Source organism: Oryctolagus cuniculus, chromosome 5 (assembly GCF_964237555.1).
Source record: "Oryctolagus cuniculus chromosome 5, mOryCun1.1, whole genome shotgun sequence".
NCBI lineage: Eukaryota > Metazoa > Chordata > Mammalia > Lagomorpha > Leporidae > Oryctolagus > Oryctolagus cuniculus.
Genome location: NC_091436.1, coordinates 29,976,170 through 30,001,408, shown reverse-complemented (window position 1 = coordinate 30,001,408; position 25,239 = coordinate 29,976,170). Strand labels below are relative to the sequence as shown.

The 25,239-nt window shown below is 41.5% G+C and overlaps 1 protein-coding gene across 10 annotated transcripts in view; it reads left to right on the top strand.

Moving 5' to 3' along the window:
• ECT2L (epithelial cell transforming 2 like) overlaps positions 1 to 25,239 on the top strand; it is a 135,867-nt gene that overhangs the window by 61,854 nt on the left and 48,774 nt on the right. For all 10 annotated transcript variants that reach the window (XM_070073505.1, XM_070073501.1, XM_070073507.1 and 7 more), the window contains exons 4-9: positions 5,424 to 5,586; positions 8,434 to 8,686; positions 9,762 to 9,927; positions 11,482 to 11,620; positions 17,090 to 17,258; positions 20,166 to 20,294. In XM_070073505.1, the coding sequence (XP_069929606.1) occupies positions 5,424 to 5,586; positions 8,434 to 8,686; positions 9,762 to 9,927; positions 11,482 to 11,620; positions 17,090 to 17,258; positions 20,166 to 20,294 (1,019 nt within the window). The remainder of the gene's footprint in view (positions 1 to 5,423; positions 5,587 to 8,433; positions 8,687 to 9,761; positions 9,928 to 11,481; positions 11,621 to 17,089; positions 17,259 to 20,165; positions 20,295 to 25,239) is intronic.

Sequence of the window (25,239 nt, the reverse complement as noted above, 5' to 3'; positions counted from 1 at the left end):
AAATGCTAATTTTTATCAATTCCATTACTATTTAAGAAACTTCTAGTAACTGTTAATAAAGGAAAAAGTAAAAACAAATGATCAGGAATAAAAAATGGAATAGATGTTTGAAAGATAATAAAATTAGCAACAGTTGAAATAGTTGTTTTTCAGAGTTCTGTTTCTATTACCTGTTTTGTAAATCTTACATGCAAGCTACCTGAATTGAGACACTTTTGTTTCTTTTTTTTTTTTTTACATAACGTCCCTCCCACCCGCAACCCTCCCCTTATCCACTCCCTCTCCCCTTCCATTCACATCAAGATTCATTTTTGTTTCTCTTTATATACAGAAGATCAGTTTAGCATACATTAAGTAAATATTTCAACAGTTTGCTCCCACACAGAAACATAAAGTGAAAAATACTGTTTGAGTACTAGTTATAGCATTAAATCTCAATGTACAGCACACTAAGGACAGAGATCCTACATGAGGAGTAAGTGCACAGTGACTCCTGTTGTTGACTTAACAAATTGACACTCTTGAATATGCCATCAGTAATCACCCTAGGCTCTTGTCATGAGCTGCCAAGGCTATGGAAGCCCCCTGAGTTCACTGACTCTGATCATTTTTAGACAAGGCCATGGTCAAAGTGGAAGTTCTCTCCTCCCTTCAGAGAAAGGTACCTCCTTCTTTGATGACCCATTCTTTCCACTGGGATCTCACTCACGGAGATCTTTCATTTAGGTTTTTTTTTCCCCTAGAGTGTCTTGGCTTTCCATGCCTGAAATACTCTCATGGGCATTTCAGCCGGATCCGCATGCCTTAAGGACTGATTATGAGGCCAGAGTGCTGTTAGGACATTTGCCATTCTATGGGTCTGCTGTGTATCTCACTTCCCATGTTGGATCATTCTCTCCCTTTTTTATTCTATCAGCTAGTATTTGCAGACACTATTCTTGTTTATGTGATCCCTTTGGTTCTTAGTCCTATCATTATGATCAATTGTGAACAGAAATTGATCACTGGGACTAGTGAGATGGCATTGGTACATGCCACATCGATGGGATTGAATTGGAATCCCCTGGTATGTTTCTAACTCCACCATTTGAGGCAAGTCAGCTTGAGCATGTCCCGAATTGCACATCTCTTCCCTCTCTTATTCCCACTCTTATATTTAACAGCTATCACTTTTCAGTTAAGTTTCAGCACTTAAGAAGAATTGTATATTGATTACAGTATTCAACCAGAAGTATTAAGTAGAACAAACAAAAAAAATACTAAGAGGGATAACACATTAAGCTGCTCATCAACAGTCAGGGTGAGGGCTGATCAAGTCACCGTTTCTCATAGTGTTCATTTCACTTTAACAGGTTTCCTTTTTGGTGCTCAGTTAGTTGTCACCTATCAAGGAGAACAAGTAGTATTTGTGCCTTTGGGATTGGCTTATTTCACTCAACGTAATGTTTTCCAAATTCCTAACAGGGATCACTTTTTAGTTAAAATTTAAACACCTAAGAACAATTGTGTGTTAATTACAGAGTTCAACCAATGGTACTAGAACAAAAACAAAATACTAAAATGGATAAAGTATTACATTGTACATCAACCATCAGGACAAGAGCTGATCAAGTCACTGTTTCTCACAGTGTCCATTTCACTTCAACAAGTTTCCCCTTTGGTGCTCAGTTAGTCGTCGCAGTTAGTCGTCGCCAATCAGGGAGAACATATGATATTTGTCCCTTTGGGACTGGCTTAATTCACTCAGCATGATGTTTTCCAAATTCCTCCATCTTGTTGCAAATGACTGGGTTTCGTTGTTTTTAACTGCTGTATAGTATTCAATAGAGTACATGTCCCATAATTTCTTTATCCAGTCTACTGTTGATGGGCATTTGGGTTGGTTCCAGGTCTTAGCTGTTGTGAATTGAGCTGCAATAAACATTAATGTGCAGACTGCTTTTTTGTTTGCCAATTTAATTTCCTTTGGGTAAATTCCAAGGAGTGGGATGGCTGGGTTGAATGGTAGGGTTATATTCAGGTTTCTGAGGAATCTCCAGACTGACTTCCATAGTTGCTTAACCAGTTTGCATTCCCACCAACAGTGGGTTAGTGTCCCTTTCTCCCCACATCCTCTCCAGCATCTATTGTTGGTAGATTTCTGAATGTGAGCCATTTCAATAGACATTTTTCAAAAGAGGAAATCCAAATGGCCAACAGACACATGAAAAAATGTTCAAGATCACTAGCAATCAGGGAAATGCAAATCAAAACCACTATGAGGTTCCACCTCACCCCGGTTAGGATGGCTCACATTCAGAAATGTTTCTTCTTTTCTAACGTAAATTTCTTCCCTCCTAGCCTTGCCCTGTTGAACTGGCTAGGACTGCAATACATGCTAATTGAAGCAAAGAGACTGAACATTCTTGCTTTGTTCCTGATGTTAGGGGAAAGGCATTGACTAGTTCACCCTTAAGTATGATGTAGTAGGTTTTTAACACGAATTGCATTGGGAATCATTGTGGGGTTTTACTTGCCTGAGTGAAATATAATTTATAAGAAGTCACTTGAGCAGCTGTGTCGAGAGAGAGCACCAGGAGGCCTGGAATGGCAGCAGAGAGAGGACTCAGAGGCTGTGGCAATATTGCAGAATAGACTTGCAGGTGCTTGGACCAAGTGATTGCAGTTGCAATGGATAGATGTGGTTGGATTTGAGGACGTATCTTGGAGGTAGAATTGACAGGGCTTGCTGGCTTATTGAATGCAGGGTAAAGATAAGGGTGGGAGAAGGGTCGGCACTGTGGCTCAGTGGGTTAAAGCCCTGGTCTACAGTGTGGCATCCCATATGGGTGCTGGCTTGAGTCCTGGCTGCTCCACTTCTGACCCAGCTCTCTGCTATGGCCTGGAAAAGCAGTGGAGGATGGACTAAGTCCTTGGGCCCCTGCACCCAGGTGGGAGACTCAGATGAAGCTCCTGGCTCCTGGCTTTGGATTGGCACAGCTCCAGCCGTTGCAGCCATCTGGGGAGTGAACCAGCAGATGGAAGACCTCTCTCTCTGTCTCTATCTCTCTCTGTAACTCAAATAGATAAAATCTTAACATAGGTGGTAGGCCTATTAAAGGCAACTCTGTACAGGGATCTGCCCTCAAAGAGACCCAACGAGCCAGTCCACTGCAGTGGCTTTCAATGTGGAAAGCGAGCTTTTGCAGAATTCAGCTTATGAAGAGCCCTGGCAGCTCTGCCAGTCAAAAGTTGGGTCACTGGAAATAGAACTGCCCTGGAGTCGAAGGACGCCCAGGTCAGAGCCACAGATCTTGCTTGCTCTAAGCTGAAAATCCCTTCACTCAGCCCAGCTTCCAAAGTACCCACTGCTTCTGAGGGGATGGCCAAGTAGGGTCAGTAACATTGAGGCAGAATTAGAGATACCACCTGCCTTTACCTGGCCAGGTCTCCTCCCAGGCCTGCTAGGTAGAAGAAGTCAACAAAGAGGAAAAAAAGGAATCACCTCCCTTAGGATGTACCCCATGTGAAGAGATAAGTCTGGGCCTCATAACTGACAGGGACTTAAAGCCCACCCGATTATTATCAGGTCCCTTCTGTCAGTTATTTGCCTCCAATCAGAAAACCTAGTCTTGGTTTAGCTAGCACCTTTATTAGGTCCTCTACTAATGACTCTATCCTTTGTTCTAGACCCTATCTAGCCCATCTAGGGCCTCATTCCCTTGTAATCATAGCCTCTACTCTTACATCAATGGCTCTACTCCCGAGCTCTGTGTATTGATGGTCCTCTACCCTGCTTAATGTTATATGATCAGAATTTCTCTACAGACAGACCCCTCTACCCGAAAAAGATGAGTGGCCTTTCTCCCAGTTTTGATTGAGATCAGCTTTAAACCACATCCATCAAACAGTCTTCACAAGGGTCCAGAGAACCCCCTCATTTCCTCTCCTCTAAGAAATCCTCTCATTACTTGGGTAATGCCACTACTAGGACCATTGATTGCTATTCTCACCCTGTCTTTTATACTACTGTGTCTGTTTAAGTGTTTACAGGAGGTGATAATGGAATGAACTAAGGCCTTCACCAACTAGGCAGTCAACCAAATGCTGCTACAGGGATATACTCGGCTCCCTACCCAGGAGACAGAGACGTGAGACATCGCCCCATGCCAGCAAAGTACCTCATCACTCCATGTCAGCAGGAAGTAGCTCTAAAGACAGATCATCGTCCCTCTACCCCTCCTGGACTTCTGGGGCTAATGTAATCCCATACAACTGTTGCTTTATAAAAAACAAAATGGGGCCGGTGCTGTGACTCACTAATCCTCCGCCTGCGGCACTGGCACCCCAGGTTCTAGTCCCGGTTGGGGTGCCGGATTCTGTCCCAGTTGCTCCTCTTCCAGTACAGCTCTCTGCTGTGACCCAGGAAGGCAGTGGAGGATGGCCCAAGTGCTTGGGCCCTGCACCACCCACATGGGATACCAGGAGGAAGCACCTGGCTCCTGGCTTCAGATCGGCACAGTGCGCCGACCGTAGTGGCCATTTGGGGGGTGAACCAACGGAAAAGGAAGACCTGTCTCTTCTCTCTCTCTCTCATTGTCCACTCTGCCTGTCAAAAAAAAAAAAAAAAATGGGAGGATGTTAGTAAAGTGGCACAGTCTTATCTGTGGTGCAGTCTATGCCCTGGACATCATCCTAGGCTCCAGCCCCTGCTGTCATGGTTGGAAGCCAGGTGACCCCATGGCCCAACCGCTGGTGTCGGCTCTACTCCCATCCTAGTGGGATTCACTGCTTACTGCTCCTACTTCCCTGCCCACCCCCAACAAAGTTTTAAGAGGACCTGTTCCTGAACACATGGCTCTCTCTGTCTCTCTCAATCTTTCCCTCTCTCTGTCTCTCTGTGTCTTTTGCCCTCTCTCTTGATCTCTCTTATGGTCTCCTTCTCCCTCTTTTCCTTCTTCGCCCCTTCCCTCTGGTCTGTCAGCCCCCCCCCCCCCATAAACCCTTTCACTTAAAAAAACAATAAAATTTATTTAAAAATCTTAAAGATAAGGGGGGAAAGGTTTATGATGTAAACCTCTTCCAGGTCTCCCATGTTGGTGTAGGGGTCAAGGACTTGGGCTATCTTCTGCTGCTTTCCCGGGCACATTAGCAGGGAGCTGTGTTGGAAGTAGAGCAGCCAGGTCTTGAACTGGCTCCTATATGGGATTCCGGCATCATAGGCTGAGGCTTAACTTGCTATGCCACAATGCTGGCCCCTTATCTTCCTTTTTAGAATGAATAGTGGAAAGTGGATATGGTGTCTTAAAAAATCTAGCTCTGTGGTGCTTAGGTTTTAATTATTTTTATTGGGGAAAAAGCCGGTATCAATAATCACACTGATTTTAGTCAATTTTACATATTAGTGTTCTGAGCTAAATTTCTGTATTTTTTTTTTTTTTTAGGTTTGTCCAAGACTGGTTTTCAGAAAGGACACAAGTAGCCAAAGTGGATTTCTCTACAGTGTTACCACGCTTCATTTCTCTGTATATTTTTTCCTTTCTGAATCCAAAAGACCTGTGTGTAGCTGCCCAAGTCAGCTGGCCCTGGAAGTTTTTAACTGAACAGGTTACTACTTGTGCCTTCTTAGTAATAGGGCAAACCCAATTGTAACCAGTAATGGGGTAATTAGGGCAGCTGTCTTCCCTGAAGGTTATAGCTGAGGGCACCTTAACCATAATTATCTTCAAGAGAAAAAAATGGGAATAAGTGAAAAACAGCCATTTATTTTGTAATAAGGGGGCTATAAACTATTCCAGTAATTCACTTAATTTTAAAGCTTTATTTATTTATTTATAAGGTATATTTATAGAATTGGAGAGAGAGAAAGAGAGGGAGGGAGATCTTTTATCTGCTGCTCCCAAATGGCCCCAACAACCAGGGCTGGGCCAAGACAAAGCCAGGAGCTTCATCAGGGTCTCCAACAGGAGTGGCAGGAGCCCAAGCACTTGGGCCATTTTTCACTGCTTTTCCAGGCTATTAGGGAGCCAGATGGGAAGGGGAGCAGCCAGGACTTGAACCATCACTCCTTCGGCATGCCAGCATCTCAAGAGGTGGCTTCACTGGCTATACCATAACACTGGCCAAATTCATTTCATTTTTAAAATGGAAAAATTCAGTATAATTATTTAGAAATGCTTCAAGTTAATTTTTCTTTGTCAAAATGATTTCATAATTTATGTGTTATTCAATCCATGATAACCCTAGAAGTTGCTCCACAACCATAACTTCAGCTGATCCCTCTTTGGCTAACATCTGTGGAAGGCTGCAAATCTAGACCCTTTAACAACAGTTGAAAGTAGTTACTAACAGTAGCCATTTAAAATCAACATCTGCTATTAATTCTGTCTCTGGCTTATTTGTCTCTTAGCTTCCTTTTAAAAGCTTTAATAAGATGTAATGGCAGTCATACTCTAGATGCCATCCAATGATTTGTTTGGGTTGTACTAGATTTCCAGGTTGTCTTGTGTCGAGAACCTAATCTCAGATCCTGGTTGGCTTTTGGTGGAAGTGTCATGGCATGTGCCTACTGCAAGACCTGGATTAATAACACTTGAAAATGTTCAGCGCATATGGGATGCTAGCATTGTAGGCAGTGGCTTAAGGCACTATGCCACAAGCCAGGCCCTCTCAGTGAACTTGTGAAATTCATTCATAAGTATATTTATTCTGCTTGTGTTTTTGTAGTGGTTTTCAAATCTGAGATTTAGTGTCTTGCATTAGTTTCGAAGAGTTCTCAGATGTTGTCTTTTTATAAATTGCTTCTTCCCCATTCTTTCTTTTCCCCCAGGATTTTGATACATAAACGTGAGACTGGTCTGTCATGTTCAAGAAGTTCTATGTTCTTTTATGTGTAGTTTTCATCCTTTCGGCTTTCAGTGTTCCATTTGTACTTTCTTCTGACCTGTCTTTGTGTTTACTAATTACTTCTTTAGCTGGGTTCCAGGCTTCTCTCAAACCCATCCACTGTGTTCTAAATTTCAGTTATGCTTTTCAGTTTTAGGATGACTTGATTGTTTTGCTAAAATTTTCCACTTAGCCATTTAATTTCTTAGACATATTAATTGAGCTTTTTTCTAAGCTCACATTTGATAATGACACTTTTTGGATATTCTGAGTGTTTCTATAGTTACTAAAAATCACAAGAAGAAACAAATAGTTCTCGTCTTTCAAAAATAAACAGAATACACAGAGTCTCAGATCTTGGGTATAAAATGGTTTATGGGATCGCTTGAGTCTCTGGATAATGCTGCTTTCCTCCAGACACAACTGACTTTGCACCTGGCATTTGGTGAGCTGGGAACAGAGCATGTAAATCCAATCGGGGACGAACTGTTCCAACTCTGGCTACAGTTCTTGGGATGCTTTGTCTGACTCATTACCATCCTTCCTGCAAGGAGTTCAGCTAAACCCTGATGTGACCACCAGGCCTCTTCCCCTTTGTGGGCCCTGGATTTCAGTCTGTGTCCCTTATAGTCTCCAAGTTTTTTGGCCATGGGTTTCTGTTGTGTTTCTCAGTCTACTAAGCTTCACTTTGGAATTGGCTAATGCTTCAAGGGAAAATTTGAAACCAGCTATCATGCTTCCCTCTCTGGGTTTCCCTTCTCTCTGGGGCTTTGGTTGCATGTGTCCTTATGTTGGTGGCTGTATAATGTTCCCAAACAATTGTCTTAATACTTTCTCTAAATATTGATTACTTTGAATCATATGACATTTTCTGTTTTCATGGGTCAACTATATGTACAGGCAATATCATATGGTTCAATCGAAACTCTTCTCAGGGAGGGTTAGTCTGAAACTACAACATTACTTACATTGAATTCTTATATTTTCATACTCTAGGGTTGGGGCTGGCATTGTGGCACAGCAAGTAAAGCTACCACCTTGATGCTGGCATTCCACGTCAGAGTGTTGGCTTGAGTCCTAGGTGCTTCACTTTCAATCCAGCTCCCTGCTACTGCACCTGGGAAAGCAGCCAAAGATGGCCCAAGCACCTGCGTCTTTGCCACCCAAGTTGGAGACATCTAAATGGAGTTCTGGGCTCTTGGCTTCTGCCTGGCTCAGTCCTGGCTTTTGCAGCCATTTGGGGAATGAACCAGCAAATAGAAGATCCCTGTCTCTCCCTCTCTGTCACTCTGCCCTTCAAATAAAATTTTTTTACAAAAAAATTTAGGGTCAAAGTAATTGAATGCTTTGGGAAATAATAATGAATTAGTATCACAAACGTGGGTACATATGTTCATTTATAATACATGTACTCACCAAAGAACATTTTCATTCCAGAGTAAGTTTAGATGCAAGTCAATCACACCAGAAATTTCAATGTAATAAAAAAATTGTATCAGTATTCCTGAAAACATTACTACTAGAAAACTGTCCTTTAAAAAAACCTGTACTTCATCTCTCTTTCTGAAGGATTGCATATGGATGCCCAAATGCGTCAAGTTTGGATGGTTTCTGCCCTACACGCCAACAGAGAATGAGTATGGAGCTTGGAAGCACCACTATATTGCTTGTGTGTCCAACTTAGATTGGCTAACGCCTAGGGAAGCCACTGCTATTTATGGGACGCTGAATGAACCTAAAACTGATGATGAGGAGCTACAGGAGAGACAAAGAGAGAGGTGCCTAAGGAAAATAATTTGGGATAAAATTGCACTGCGTAAGAGTGAGTAGCATTTTCAAACTTTATTTCATATACAAGTATTGAATAATCAAATGGATTCGTGTACAAATTCCAACAGAAGATAGTGCTGTCTTTCTGGAATAGCGTGCAGGCAGCCTCCAGTTCTTTATTACATATTTAAAGTTAATTAATAATAAAAGCAGGAATATTTCAGGTAACATATCTTGTTAAGTGTCAATGCATCCATTGCTATCCTGGTTCTTTTCAGGTTTATAAGACCAAAACAAGGAGAAAGATGTATGGACACAAGCAAAAGCCAATAAATAGATTCAGACAGAAGAACTGAGATTAGTTTAAAACAAAGCGAAATGAAGATGGGAATATAAGTAGGAGGAATTACACTTTTTTAAAAGTGTAGAAAAGAGAGTAGGGTTCTTGGGTTCTAATCCTGGCTGTGCTCCTGATCCTGACTTCCTGTTAATGCATACCCTGGGAAAGAACAGGTGATGACTCAAGTACTTGGGTTCCGGTCATCCATGTAGAAGAACCAGATTGGGTTCTTGGCTCTTGACTTCAGCCTGGTCCACCCCTGGCTATTACAGGCATTTTGGTAGTGAACCAGCAGATGAGAGATCTGCTATTGTCTATCTCCCTCTGTTTTTCTGCCTTTCAAGTCAGTGAAAACAAATCAGATTTTGAAGAATAGGGACTAGACACATTTTCAGCTAAGTCTTATAATTTGTAGTATGTAAAAATTAAGCAACAAAGTTGATTTGGGTTCTCCCACCTTTTTCCCCCCCCCACTTACTGTGAGTAATGAATGGGAAATTACTTGAAGCCAAGACGGGCAGAAATGGGTGTGGAGTCTACGACTTGATGAACTGTTCTCCCTGGGAAGAGTTGCTTGTTCTCTGAGCTTTGTCTCTTGACCTGAAATGACTGGTAACTTGGAGCCGCAGTGCCAAGGGGACAAGAAATCCAGAGTGTGAAGGTGGCCAGAATTATTGTTTGGTGCATTGCCATGGGTACAGCATTAGTGTTGATGCCTTTATCTATGTAGACTTGGCTGGGAGAAGCCGGAAGTAAACAGCTGAGCCTGGTGCTGTCTGTTTTTCAGAGGAGTTATTCAAAGTTCGGCCCCCTTGGGTGAGTGGAACATGCTGCTCTAGATTGTTAAAATCCAAATGCCAGCCACGTCTCTCCCAGACTGTGAGGGCCCGAATGGGATTACACGAAGCTCAGGAGAAGCTGCTTCTGGCATCACTAGAAGCTTTGCCCAAGCGGTAAGCAAATCTCACCTCCCCACGGCTCCAGAGCCTCCTGTGATGCTGAGAAGTTATTGTAGAAAAACTTAGCTGACATGCAGGGGTCTTGCATAATTATGTGGTTCATAGCCTGTGAAATAGCAGTAAGAATAATTGTTTAATTTTCAAGAATATTTCTTTACCATGCCTTCTGAAGAGGGAAATATGAGTATACAACATTTGAAACAACATTTCAAACATCCTTAATCCTGCAATGGGGCTGTATGTTGGACATAGTATATTTCTGGATAAAGTTATTGAGCAAAAATAATATTTTTGCATATCTTTATGGATTAATGATATACAAATGCAACTCCTGTTTATATTTGTATATCCAAATATAATTCTATTCTGTTAACCAAGGTAGAGAAATGTCAGTGACGAAATGCATTAAGTGGCCAAAGTCATACTATGTAATGAGATTACCAACATCTCAGTTCTTGCCCTATTCATCCATTCTGTATGTTGAGAATTATTACAATATGTGTAACTTCTTAGAAATATAATTTTTTTAACTTGAGATTCTACAAGTCATACAGTCATACACTTACCTATATTTCAAATGAGGAAACAGGCTTAAGAGGTAGCATTACTTGCTAAAGAATCATGACATCAAACTTCAGAACCTGGGGTCAGTGTTGTGGCACAGTAGGTTAATCCTCCACCTGTGGTGCTGCCATCCCATTTGGGCACCGGTTCAAGTCCTGGCTGCTCCACTTCCAATCCAGCTCTCTGCTCTGGCCTGGGAAAGCAATAGAGGATGGCTCAGGCACTTGGGCCCCTGAACCTGCATGGGGGACCCAGAGGAAGCTCCTGGTTTCCGATTGACCCATCTCCGGCTGTTACTGCCATATGGGGAGTGAACCAGTGGATTGAAGACCTCTCTGTTTCTCCCTCTCGCTGACAGTAATTCTACCTCTCAACAAAATCTTTTAAAAAATCAGAACCTAAATTCCTCAAACTTCCAATGCCCTTTTCACCTTCACTCCTCGATACTCCTGTGTCTGAACGTTCTGTGAGAGGCTCTGAGGGTAGATTTGGCCTCAGTCAGTTCAGGAGCTCCATTTGCTGCCATTTTCCAAACCTCAGAGAGAGTGTAAGGTGCTGAGGCTGTGGACCTGTGCAGTACAACTGGTGCCCAGAGGACATACTGGTACTAATGAAAAATCAAGTTCAGGCCAAGGGTTTGGTATACTGGTTAAGGTGCCATTTGGTATTTACCTGGCCTGTATCAGAGTACCTGGCTTTGCATTCCAGCTCTGTTCCCAATTTCAGCTTCTGGCTAATTCGCTCATTGGGAGACAGCAGGTGATGGTTCAAATACTTGGGAGCCGTACTGTAGTTAGTTCCAGGCTCCTAGTTTGAGCCTGGCCCAGCTTCTAGCTGCTGGAGGCATTGGAGGGAGTCAAGGCTCAGATAGGAGCTTTCTCTGTGTGTTTCTCCAATACATGAAACAAATTTTTAAAAAATTTTTAAATTTGAAAAATTCAATGAAATCAAAATTTCGTTTATTCCCTTATTTTTCCCCTATAGAAGCAATGTTTCTGGAAGACATTCCTATCCTTTATTATCAAAGAAAAATTGGCATGGAGCTTACAGAGATGACAACAGCAATTCATATGCTCTCCAGCCACACTTCATTCTAATATCATCCAGGATTCCTGCATATGAGGTACAGAGTGGGTTGTGAGGTCAACTCTTTGCTGAATCAGGTTTTTTCATCTAAGGAGTGTATGGCAATCTTTTCACCATATGTGTATGAAAGTGATTCATCTCCTAAAAGCAAAATCATCTGATCAAGTGGAAATTTACAGACCCAAGACAGTCCTATCATAAGCAATAAAAGATAACCATAAATCAAAATTATTTTGAGTAAACATTAAAGGCCCAAGCTGTCATACAGTTGTCCAATAAATTCTTGTTGAATTGGATTTGTTGCCTACAATCCAAAAAATAGTATGGAAATAAAAAATTATTTTATAACTTCCCTGGAATTCCCAAAGAATTTAATATTACATAAACATTGCCTTTCAAAAGAAGAATGTCAGTAATCCTCTTTTATCAGCTATTGAATTGAAGGTGCCATTAAAATGTGCTCTGTGACAAAGTTATACATTGTAATTTGAATGTGAATAATAGGATAATAGGCATGGAAGGTACAGGGAGAAAAATGTGTTTTAAAAATGAGTATATATGTATGCATTCAGATTTTGAAAGATTTGGCTTATGATTTTTTTTATTTTACAATGGTGTTAAACCTCTTCAGTAGAAACCTATATTTTGTGTTTTTGTTTTCACTTTTTTTTTAAACCCAGAAACCTTTTATTTAAGGTATGCAAACTTCGTGTGTTTCATAAATACAGCACCAGAAACAGTGATTCTTCCACCCTACCCCCTATTCCCCACCCTTCTTCCTCCTCCCTCTTATTCCCATTCTTACTTTTTACTAAGATCTATTTTGAATTAACTTTATACACATAAGACTAACTCTATACTAAGTAAAGAGCTCAACAAATAGTATGGGTAAATGAAAACTGTTTCTCAACAGTCAAGACAAGGGCTGTTCAAACTCATTGCATCTCAAAGTGTCAATTTTACTTCTATAAATTACTTTTTAGATGCTCTACTTGCACAGATCAGTGAGAATATGATATTTATTCTTTGGGGACTGGCTTATTTCACTAAATATAATGTTTTCCTGAGGTATCATTTTGTTACAAATGACTGGATTTAATTTTTTTACAACCGTGTAGTATTCCATTGTGTACATACACCATAATTTACTTGTCCAGTCTTCAGTTAATTGACATTTAGGTTGATTCCATATCTTAGCTACTATGAATTGAGCTACAATAAACATGGGGTATGGATAACTCTTTCATATGCTGACTTCATTTTTCTTGGGTAAATTCCCAGGAGTGGGATGGCTGGGTCATATGGTAGGTCTATATTCACCTTTCTACCTCCATACTGTCTTCCATGATGGCTGTATCAGTTTACATTCCCACCAGCAGTAGATTAGGGTGCCTTTTCCCCTGCATCCTACCACATTTGTTGTTTGGTAATTTCTGTATGAAAGCCATTCTAACTGGGGTGAGGTGAAACCTCATTGTGGTTTTGATTTGTATTTCCCTGATGTCTAGTGATTCTGTTGGCCATTTGGATTTCCTCTTTTGACTCTTTTGAAAAATGTCTGTTTAAGTCCTTGGACCTTCAAGATGACTACTGATAAGTAATGACTTGGCCCTGCCATTTTTCCATAAACATTCCTTTTTTTTTTTTTTTTTTTTTTTTTTTTTTGACAGGCAGAGTGGACAGTGAGAGAGAGACAGAGAGAAAGGTCTTCCTTTCACCTTCCAATGGCCGCCAGCGCCAGCCCAGCACCCGGTGTGCTGATGCTGCAAGCTGAAGATTAGCCTATTGAGCCACAGTGCCATAAACATTCCTATTGTTTACTTTGGATTTCCTTTGTGCTTTTACTGGAGACTTTGTCTTCACTTTCTTTCACAGTGATGACCATGTTTCGGTGTTCCTGTGTGTTGCACATCCTTAAGCATCTTTTGTAAGGCTGGACAGGTGGTGACAAATTCTTTCAATTTTTTGTTTGGAAATTTTTGATATGGAAGGTCTTTATTTCACCTTCATTCATAAATGAGAGCTTTGCAGGGTATAGTATTCTGGGTTGACAGTTTTTTTTTTCTCTTAGGACTTTGGCTATATCTCGCCATTCTCTCCTAGCCTGTAGGGTTTCTGATGAGAAGTCTTGCTGTGAGTCGAATTGGAGATCCTCTGAGAGTAATCTGGCCTTTCTCTTGTGCACATTTAGAATTGCTTCTTTTAGTGTGGAGTTTGACTACAATGTGTTATGGCGCAGATCTCTTCTGGTCATGTCTACCAGAAGTTCTATGTGCTTCCTGTACTTGGACATCCCTTTCTTTCTCCAAATTGCCCAAGTTTTCTGTAATCATTTCACTAAAAGGATCTTCTAATCCATTTTCTATTTACATGCCTTCAGGAACTCCTAAGACCCATATGTTGGGTTTGATAGTATCCCTTAAATTTCCAACAGTGTTTTTTAGTTTTCTATTTTTTTTTTTTAATTTTTGGTCTGACTGTAAAATTTCCAGATTTTTCTTCTAACTTGGATATTCTTTCTTCTGCCTGAGTCTGTTAAGATTTTCCACCACCATTTTAAATTTGATCTAATGAGTTCTTCATTTCCAATATTAAATTTTGATTTTTCTTTAAAAATGTCAATTTCATGGGGAAAATTTTCATTCATGTTCTGTATGGCTTTCTTTAATTGATGGATTTGCTTCTGATTACTTCTGAGTAAACCTATGATCAATCTTTTAAATTACATTTCTGGCATTTCTCAATCTCTTGATCTTCACATTCTAGTAGTGAAGTGATTCTGTGTTCTTTTAGGGGAATTATGTTGTCTTCCTTATATTTTCCTTTTTGACTTAATATAAGATTCATTTTTATTTGAGAGGCAGAGTTACAGAGAGGAAGAGACTGAGAGAAAGATCTTCCATCTGCTGATTCACCCCCCAAATGGCTGCAACAGCTGGAGCAGAACGAATCCAAAGCCAGCAGCTAGGGGCTTCTCTCTGGGTCTCTCACAGGGGCTCAGAGGCTCAAGCAGTTGGTCCATCTTCCACTGCTTTCCCAGGCCAAAAGAGGGAGCTGGATAAGAAGAGGAACAGCTGGGATTCAAACTGGTGCCCATATGGGATGCTGGTGCCGCAGGTAGAGACGTTAACCTGCTGTGCCACAGCACCGACCCCATCTTCCTTATTCTTGTTTCTTGAGTTTCTATGTTTATGTTTAGGCATTTTTAGAGATAATTGTTGGGGTTTTCTTCCCCCTGTGATGGCTTTCATCACTTTTGTCTTTGGACTAGACCTCTGTGGCTTAGTGGAGTGTCTACTCTTTCAGTGAATACCCAGAGGTATGTTCTGAGTGTGGCCAGGGAGCTCTGTTCAGTGCTCCATGGTGAGGGAAGTATCCAGGATGACACTCAAGTTCAGGCATAGTAAATCTGCCCACTTTTTTTTAATCATAGGGGGTTTTGATCAGCTCTGTTGGCATCATGCTCATTTCCTCACCTCCAAGGAGACCAATGCCTACCTCCTAGCTGCAGTGGGTGCAATATTCATCTGCACTGCCACAAGAACCTCACAATGGATCTGTACAGTCCTTAGTGTGAGCATGAATCCCTCAGCAGTGACTCTCACCAGGCAATTGGGGAGCCCTAAGTGTGTGGAGCCACCCACAGTGATTGCTCAGAAACCCAGCCACACCCTTCACCCTCCCATGCAGCCACAGTATTTTCACAGTCTCAACACACAAGGCTCCCACAGTTGCAAGCACTCATCCCCCTGTCAATTCTCCCAGCCAGACTGAGGCATCTCCTCTTTATTGGTTGCTATGTGCACAGACCCAAGCTGGCACAGCTGTTATGTATGTCCAAAATGGCACCCAGGCCCTCTCAGCTAGTTACAGGACACTGTGCTGGGTGGTTGGGGAGAGAGAAATGTGCACCTCCTCCTTTTTTCCCTCTGGGTTGTCAGGTACACTGTCCCTCACTGGGCTCCAAGCCAGACATACACCAGGCTTTTCCTGCAGCTTTATTGCCAGTGGCTTGGGCAGCTGCAGTCTGATCTCGCCTCACTCTCAAAGGCTGGTGCTGAGGCTCTCAGCTGCTGGAGTCCTGAGTTTTGCTTGTCCACATCCTCCACATAGATCCACAGTGACCTCTAATTTGCATGGAGTTTACTCTGCACTTTTCTCCCTAACTCTTCCCTGAGTTTGCACTCTATCCACTTTTTTTTTCCTTTTAACTATCTTCCCCTAGACTAGAGCAGTAAGCTCCCTTCCTATTCTGCCATCTTGGAATCTAACGGAAAAGTCTAGAAACCATACTTTGAATTATGGACTTTGATGTCTTTTGGGGCTAGTCCTGTGTGAAATGATCCTTCCTGGATGCTGGACAGTGGCAGCTCCCAGTTAGACCTGTGATTGTGAGGAAAGCAGTAAGGTTGTGCAGTATATTGAGCTGCTAAGCTTTGATGGCCGATAGGTCAAGTACATTCAATTCATTTTCTACTTATGATATTTTCAACTTATGATGAGTTGATCAGGATGCAATGTGTTACTGTGAATTATTTTAAGAGGCATCTCTATATGTGTACCATTTGTAGCAATTCACATACCTAGGGACATATGAAAAGGAAGACAATCAGTAGGCTATATCCATTGGCTTACTTAGAAATTTGTCTCAAAAGTTCCTATTTGTATGAGCAGAAGTCACTTCTAAGTATCTAGGAATTGCCTGTAGTCTTTGACTGGGGAACTGAGAGAATCGGCCTGAAGTCGCAGTCAGCTTTGATCTCCATGTGGACCACAGACACTTGCCCAGAAGTTTAAAAATGCTTCATGCTGGGCACAGAGGATAATTGGTGACAGAATGTGGATGAATAAACTGGTTAAATCTATTCCCCTATTGGCTCACTTTATGATATAATTTGATTATATCATTTGACTATGGATGTGCTGGGACTGAAGTAGAAAGTAGAGCACAAACATGGAGTAGTTCTTTATTTAGTTGGCTTGTGGCTGCCAGAAAATGACAACAAGGTTTTAGAAAAAAATAAACAACTTCAGTGACTTTCTAACCTGTCCTCTTCTATGAATTATCATACCTGGTTTTAATTTTAAAGGACAGTGTTTTTAATATATTTAAATGGGAAATATTTATCAATATCGATAATTCAAAAACTCACAATTAAGAAAACTGCAAGTCTGTTTAAAAAGTTCATTGTGAAGTTGTATAATGTCAATTTTATTGTTTAAAAGTTGTATAAGTGTCTCTGCATGGTATGTAAAAAGATAAAAAGGCTGGGAGAAAAGAATTTGTTAACAATATTTATCTCTGATAAAATTACAAGTGCACTTAATTTCCTCCTATAATTAGAAAATAAAATAAAATAATTTCAAAGAAACAAATGAAAATCAAATATTCTTCCTCACATAATTTCTAAAAAAATTATTTAGAAATCACAGTGTCGTACTGCTTTGATCAGTGTGCTCTAGAATAGCGGGCTTCCGTTCCTCCAGGTCTGGTTTTGTTTTCTAGATGGTGGTGGAGAGTGTGAAGGCAGACGTCATCTCTGTTGTATATGAACACAGTGGCATCACCTTGGAGAGCCTGCTTTATCTCATAGAAAAAGCTCTGGCTGGGCGGAAGGCACAGAGCATGGGCCTATTTAGTGATGGAAACAGCAGAGAAATCCATTTGCTCCAAGGTAGGACTGGGAATTGGCAAAGAACAACCAAACAACTTTGTGAAGTGTTCACCTTTCAGAGTGCTATGTAAGCTGCAGTTTGCTAAGTGCTGACTGTGCCTTTATGAAAAAAGTGAAGCAATGTTTTGATGAATTTTTTTTAAATTGAGATTTAAAACCACGTAAGAACTGCCATCTTAACCATTTTTAAGTGGGCAATTCAGTAGTTTTGAGTATATTCACATTGTTATGAAGCGGCTCTCAAGAAAATTTTCACCTTGCAAAGCTGCAACTCCGTTTTTAATCAAATAATGGCTCTCCTTCCCCTCCCCAAGCTCATGGCAGCCATCATTTCACTTTCTGTTTCTATGAATTTGAGTATCATAGATACCTCATGTGAGTGGAATCCTATGTATTTGTTTTTCTGTGACTGGCTTATTCCACTTAGCATTATGTTCCCAAGGTCCATTCACATTTTTTAAAGCATTGGCTGAATTTTTTTCCTTTTAAAAACCGAATAACATTCTAGTGAATGTTGTATACCACATCTTGTTTATCCATTCAGCTACTGATAAATACTTGCCTTTCTTCCCTTCTGAGCTATTATGAACAGTACTGACTACAATACTGGGTGTACAAATACCTCTTTGAGATCCTTCGTTCAGTGTTTTTGGATATATGCCCAGAAATGGGATTGCTGGATCATACAGTAATTCTATTTTTAATTTCTTGAGAAACTCCATACTCTTTTCCACAGCTATTGCACCAATCACGCACAAGGATTGATTTCCCTACATCCTTGCCAACACTTGTTATTTTCTGTGTGTGGGAGTGTGTGTGTGTGTTTATAGTAATCATTCTAGTAGATAAGATGTGAGATGATGGCTCATTGTAGTTTGGATTTACATTTTCTAAAGATGAATGACACTGAGCATCTTTTCAAATCCTTGTTGGCTACTTGTATATCATTAAGAAAAATTGGATTAGTTGAGTTTTTCCCATGGGTTGAATCATAGGAGTTCTTCATATATTCTGGGTATTAACTCCTTATCAGATACGTGGTTTGCAAACAGCTTCTCCATTTCATAGTTTCCTTTTCACTCTTGATTGTGTCCCCTGAGGCTCCCATATTTTAAGTTTGATGAAAGTGAAACAGTTTTGACAGCAAATACCAAGATCTACACACTGGTTACACTCACACTGGTTTACATCACAAGGGGAAGGAATGACTGAGATAATTTACTTCTTATGGAGCAGTTTGTAAAAACCTCAGTAGATACACCCTTTTTCGAGGAGATAATGAATGTTTTGGAAGTAAATTTCCATGTTACATTCCTCCTTATTCATGACTTGCAAGGCCCCTTACTTTTTGCTGAAGCATAATTGCTTTGAATTTTACTATTGTGAAAGTTTCCATCCTGTGCGTTGAGAGAAGATAATAAGATGACGTAGGATGGAGCCAGCAGGGAACCCACAAAGTGGCAGAGCGAGTCCCTGAGTCGCCCATCAGACTTGCCCTCTCTGCAGCTAAAGCTTGGGGCACTTGGGGGCTCTTGCTGTGAACTTTATTATTGGCAGAGATAGATGGACTTTTTAAAAAAGATTTATTTATTTGCAAGTCAGAGTTACACAGAGAGGGAGGGAGAGGCACAGAGAGAGAAAGAGGTCTTCCATCTGCTGGTTCACTCCCCAATTGGCCGCAGCAGCCAGAGTTGGGCCAATCAGAAGCCAGGAGCCAGGAGCTTCATCTGAGTCTCCCATGTGGGTGCAGGGGCCCAAGGACTTGGGCCATCTTCTACTGCTTTCCTAGGCCATAGCAGAGAGCTGGATCAGAAGTGGAGCAGCTGGGACTCGAACTGGTGCCCATATGGGATGCCGGCACTGCAGGCGGCAGCCTTACCTGCTACACCACAGGCTGGCCCCTCACATGCATTTTTTAAATAAAGTTTTATCTTATTTTTGGCTTTTCTTGTTTCGTTCAACTGAGCCTGGAGCAAATTGTGTTCTGTGTTCAATTTTACATATCCCTCCAAAAGAAGGCACAGATGCTGTTTATTTGAGGTTTGAAGTTAGAATGAATTGCTTATCTTTTCTCTACATAGTGGGGAGGTGAAAATTGCAAGTTTATCCCATGGTAGTAAGTTCAGCTCATATGGAGAGCCTGTTAGTTTTCCTATTACAGCCTGCTTGTTTACCAGATGAGGAAGATTTCCAAACTCTTCCTTATGCAGTAGTAACAGTAATAACTCTGATAAACCTGATTTCTCTTTACAATATACAGTGTTCTCCCAAACACTGACACCAGAATGAAATCTCTTAACCCATCACTCCCAGAGGTCTTTCCACTTTATATGTAGGGCTCTCAAAGGGAGGGAACCAAGCATCAGGGTCTTTGTACCTGACCTTGTTTACATTTCATTGCCTATGCCTCCTTTAGAGATAAGTCCAGACACACAGCTTGGTGGGATTGGCACATGAAGTGCGGGCCCAGGGGTGTTTCAGCTGAAGTTGCCATCACTGGGAGCCTTACTTGCTCCAAACTCCTTATTGTTTTGATCCACAATTGTGGGAAAACTCCTTCTACTTGGAAACTCCATTTGCAAAATTCTAGAAGGTGACCGAGCATCCACCTTAAATCCTACAAGAGCCTGGTAACTCACAGCACTGCATGGTGTGGGCAAAGACACAATATCTTAAGCCCAAGTGCACAACACTCAATTAATCTAAGAACATGAGGGAGACAATAGCTGTGGGGGTGCCCAGTGGCCCCAGAGTGGTCCAGCACAAAGCAGAGGTGCCATGGAGAACTTGGTCTTGCAGGTCCATGTTGACTGTTGAATTTGTGGTACATTTGGATGAACTGCTTAGAGTTTATGGTCAGGGTACTGTTAGAAACTAATAAGCCATTTTGATTCCCCACCCCCTCAGGCTGTAAAATTGGCATTAAGAATCTACTGAAGCCTGAAGTGAGAGACTTCTGGGAGAAATTAGGAAGCTATGTGGCCACTGAAGAAGAAGGAGGACACGTAGACTTGTTTGTGCCACTTGGAGCATCAGGTCAGCTATGAAGTCACTAGAGAGAGTGGTCATGCCCACGTTATGATATTTACTTCTGTGAATATTGCTGTGTTCTGAGTGGAGTGAACATGAACCAAAGACCCGGACCTGGGTCCCCTCCTGCCACTTTTTAGCTGTGCGACCTTAGGCGTATGAGTGGACTTCCAGTTGCTCTTATGAAAGTTAGGATAACAGTATCTTACCTGACCATAACGACATGTGAATATCAAAATAACATAAATGTCAAATAGTAATGTAAATACTTAGACAATATTAAAAACAATGCCTTGTCCACAAACATGTGGTTGAGGATCCCTGTGGTTGCTGGTGTAGCTTTAAGTGCCTGCCTGTTTCCAATCAGCCCCTACGATTCAAAGTTGATTTCAGTGCTCGAAGAACTTCAGAAACATGAAATCAAATTCACTCCTTTTATATCTGTCCAATAAAAACTCTGCATTCATGGCCCAGGGCATTTTGCCCAAGCAGAGCAGTAGAGAAGGGAGTGTGAAATCTGCCATTTCCCAAGCCATTGCTTATTGTCCATTCCTTAGAGAACTGTGAGTTTTCAAGTCTGTCTTAATGCTCAGGTTTTACATGAACATTCAATACAGACAAAGCATGTCCCTGGCAGGCTTCAATCAAGGGAAAGAAAAGAACAGGATGGGAAGGGGCACTATTGTCTTAAGTGGAACTTGATGGCGCCCAGTGACAGCTGCTGGGCTTGCAACACTGATGAGCAAGTGTACCCCACTGCCTGGGCAGATTCGCTCCTGCTCTTCGAGCTGACAGTTTCATCCCTTCTTAGTCAGTCAATCTTCCAATAACCTCATAGTTTTTGACCTCATCTCTTATTTTCTTAAAATGCAATCATTGAGGAACTCCCTAGTTTTCCTCTCGCCACCAGTTCCACCACCCATCCCATTGCTGTCCTTTTGTGTTCCCTTCTGTTAGATGGAAGAGTTACTCCTGCTCAGAGCTCAACTGCTCCACTTGGTTCTGTTTCCCATCACTTGTCACTCAAAACTACACTCAAAGCCTCTCTGTGGCATAAGCTAAAACTCTAAGACTCACCTAATTTGGGGGGTCATTATTTAAAATTGTTTATGCAGCTTTGAGTTGTAGTTGACACACAGCAGACTGCGCATATTTAAAGTGTGCAGCTGAGTGGCTTCTAGCCTCTCCCAGTTAGACCATTTCTATAAAATCAGGCGCATCTGTAGGATCACCTGTCTTTAACAACAACAACAACAAAACTGAATTTTTCCCTTATCACATTCCAAGTTGATCAGGCCAGTGATTTGAGGCTTTGGTCATTTTGGGGTTCTGTGGGGGGCTGTGTGTTGTTACAGCACATCTTGCTGCTCCTCTCCCGAGAGTTTCTGGTTGCTTTAATCTGGGGAGGGGCTTGGAGAATCCTTATTCCTGGGGAGTTCCCAGGTGATGCTAAGGCGGCTGGTCACTGACCACACTTTGGAGAACCTCTGCTCTGTCCTGGTGGCCTCTGCCTTCCTCACTGCCCATTCTGTCTTCAAGGTGCTCCAAGTGGTCTCTCTATCTCCTCCGAAAGCCCTTTGGGAAGACTGGATGTGACTCCCCAGTGCCCAAATCCAGTGTATCTTCGTCCTGTCTCTTGACCTTGTTTGAGGTCTTGCGTGGTGTTGATGCAGATGCACGTTCCTCCTCTCTGGTTACCTATCCCAGGGACCTTCCAAAGAAACCTCTGCTGTCCCCTCTTTCTCCGTGAGGCCCTTGGATGCCCTTGTCGGGGACCCTCTCCTTTCCCACACACACACGGTGCCCTGGACCTTCTGAACACGTCCCGTGACTCTGAATTCTGCCTGTAGGCCGAGGACTCCCACATCTCTGCCCCCACCTCTGACGTCTGAGCTGCGGCCTCTTTGTGTAACTCCTCACTAGGATGCTTAGTTTGAGTGTCTAATAGACATCTTGACACACCTGGAACAAACTCTCTCCCCAAAACCAAACCTATTGTTTCCTCAGGATTCCTCTGCAACAATACCGTTGTTTACTTTGTTACCACAGGAATCAAAAATCTAAAACTTGTGGGGTTTTTTGGTCATCGTTTAACAATTTTAAACAGCTTAATGAGGTGTAATTGGCAGACAGTAAACCATACATCTTAGAGTGGACGAGTTTTGGCATAGGTGTGTGTATCTTGAGAAACCATAAAACAAGAAAGTGAACATATTTGTCACCCCCAAAGCCTTGTCACGGCACCTTACAGTTTCTCTGTCCTGCTTCTCCCCTCTTTCATCCTGAGGCCACCACTGTTCCACTCTCTCTCACTGTGTTTACATCTTGTGCATTTTCCTATACATGGAATTCCTTTTTTGCCTGCCTTCTGCAGTCAGAATGATATCAGCCTCATCTATTTGATTTGTGTATCAGAAACATTCCTTTTTACTGCTGGGAATCCTTGCATGTGCCGATAGGTCAACATTTTATCCATCCATTCACCTGTTGATAGATATTTGGGTACATTATAGTTTCTGGCTTTTATGAATAAAGCTGCCAGCACTCCAACACTTGGTGTGGTGAGTCTCCTAATTTTAGCCCTTCATGTGGGTGATGGCAGTCTCTCATGTGCTTTGTTTGCATTTTCCTAACGACCAGCAGTGCCGGGCATCTTCTCATGCACCCATTTGTCATTTATCTATCTTCCTTTGTCTCTCTTTAGAGTTTGATATTTTCTTTCTCTGACCACTTTGTTCAGAAAAATAGAGTTCTTAATTTTCATGAAGTCAAACTTATCAGGATTTTCTTCTTGATCATGCTGTTGGTATCATATCTAATAACTAATTTCAAATATTTTATAAAGATTTATTTATTTGAAAGTCAGAGTTATACAGAGAGAGAAGGAGAGATAGAGAGAGGTTTTCCATCCACTGATTCACTCCCCAGTTGGCTGCAATGGCCGGAGCGGAGCCAGGAACCAGGAGCTTCTTCCGGGTCTCCCACGCAGGTGCAGGGTCCCAAGGACTTGGGCCATCTTCTACCGCTTTCCCAGGCTATAACAGAGAGCTGGATTGGAAGTAGAGCAGCCAGGATTAGAACTGGCGCCCATATGGGATGCCTGTGCTTCAGACCAAGGCATTAACCCGCTGCGCCAGAGTGCTGGCCCCTTCTTACTTTTTTCTAAAGGAGTTACAGCCAAGTTTCGTATTTTAATTTGTTATCCATTTATTTTTTTCCAAAGAACTTTCATTTAAATAATACAAACTTCATGCATTTTGCAAGTACAACTTTAGTAATATAGTGATTCTTCCCCCATACCCATCCTCCAACCCATATTCCCACCCCTCCTTGTTCTCCCTCTCACATTCACAGTACCATTCTCCACTAAGATCTGTTTTCAATTAACTTTATACACAGAAGACCAACTCTAAACTAACTAAAGAGTTCAACAACTTGCATGCGTGCACACACAAACTGTTCCTCGACAGTTGAGACAAGGGCTGTTAAAGTCATTACATCTTGAAGTTAATTTCACTTTTTTTTTTTTAGAAACTTAATTAACTTTAAAGAAGCACCCAAGAATGATACATCTTTTGTGAGCACTTAGACATAATTATAATACAACTCTTTGAGGACAGAGGTCCTGAATGAGAAGTTAGTGCATAGTGACTCTTGATGTTAATTTAACAATTAACACTCCTTTATATGACACCAGTGTTCACCTGAGGCTCTTGATATGAGCTGTCTAGGCTATGGAAGTGTGTTGTTATTTTTGTGTGTGATTTACAAAGATTTGTTAGAGTCAAAGACCTCCAGCCAGAGCAGCATGGAGGGGGCCTTATGGAAGCCTTTTGAATCCACAAACTCCTTCAGTATTTAGATTAGGCCACAAGCAAAGTAGAAATTCTCTCCTCTCTTCAGAGAAAAGTTACCTCCTTCTTTGATCACTTTTTTCCACTGGGGTCTCACCCACAAAGGTCCTTCATGTAGACTTTTTTTTTTTTTGGCAACAGTGTCTTGGCTTTCCATGCCTGAAAGGCTCCTCTGGGCTTTTCAGCCAAACCAGAATGCCTTAAAAGCTGTTTCTGAGGTCAGAGTGCTACTTAAAGCAACTGTCATTCTATGAGTCTGCTGTGCGGACTGCTTCCCATATGGAGCATTCAGTCCTTTTTAATTCTTTATATTATTATTACCAGACACTTAATCCAATTTATATGATCATTTTGACACTTAAGATGGTATTTTTACCACCCAACTTAAGGGGTTTGGGTTCCCTGACAAGTTTTTGAACTGTATTCTTAGAAGTATTTCCATAGGAAAGTACATACTTCATATACTTCATAATTACAATTTTAGGAACATGGTGATTCTTCCTGCTGTGCCCACCCTCCCACCCATATCCATCCCCACTCCCACCCCTGTTCCTCTTCCCTGTCTTATTCTCACTCGTATTTTTTTACTAAGACCTATTTTCAATTAAATTTAGACACATATAATTAACTCTGTTAAGTAAAGAATTCAACAAATAGTATAAGAAAAAAAAACTGTTCCTCAACAGTCTAGACAAGAGCTGTTCAAGTCATCCCTTCTCAAAGTGTCAATTTCAATTTTACAGATTTCCTTTTAGGTGCTCTATCATCACAGGGCAGGTAGAACATATGGTATTAGTCCCTTTGGGACTGGCTTATTTCACTAAGTACAATGTTTGCCAGATCCATCCTCCTCATTGCAAATGACTGGATTTCATTTTTTATAGCTGCGTAAGTATTCCATAGTGTACATATCCCATAATTTCTTTATCCAGTCTTCAGTTGGACGGGTATTTGGGTTGATTCCATGTCTTAGCTATCGTGAACTGAGCTGAAATAAACACAGGGGTTCAGATAATTCTTTCATATGCTGATTTCATTTCTCTTGGGTAAATTCCCAGGAGTGGGATGGCTGGGTCACATGGTAGGTCTATATTCAG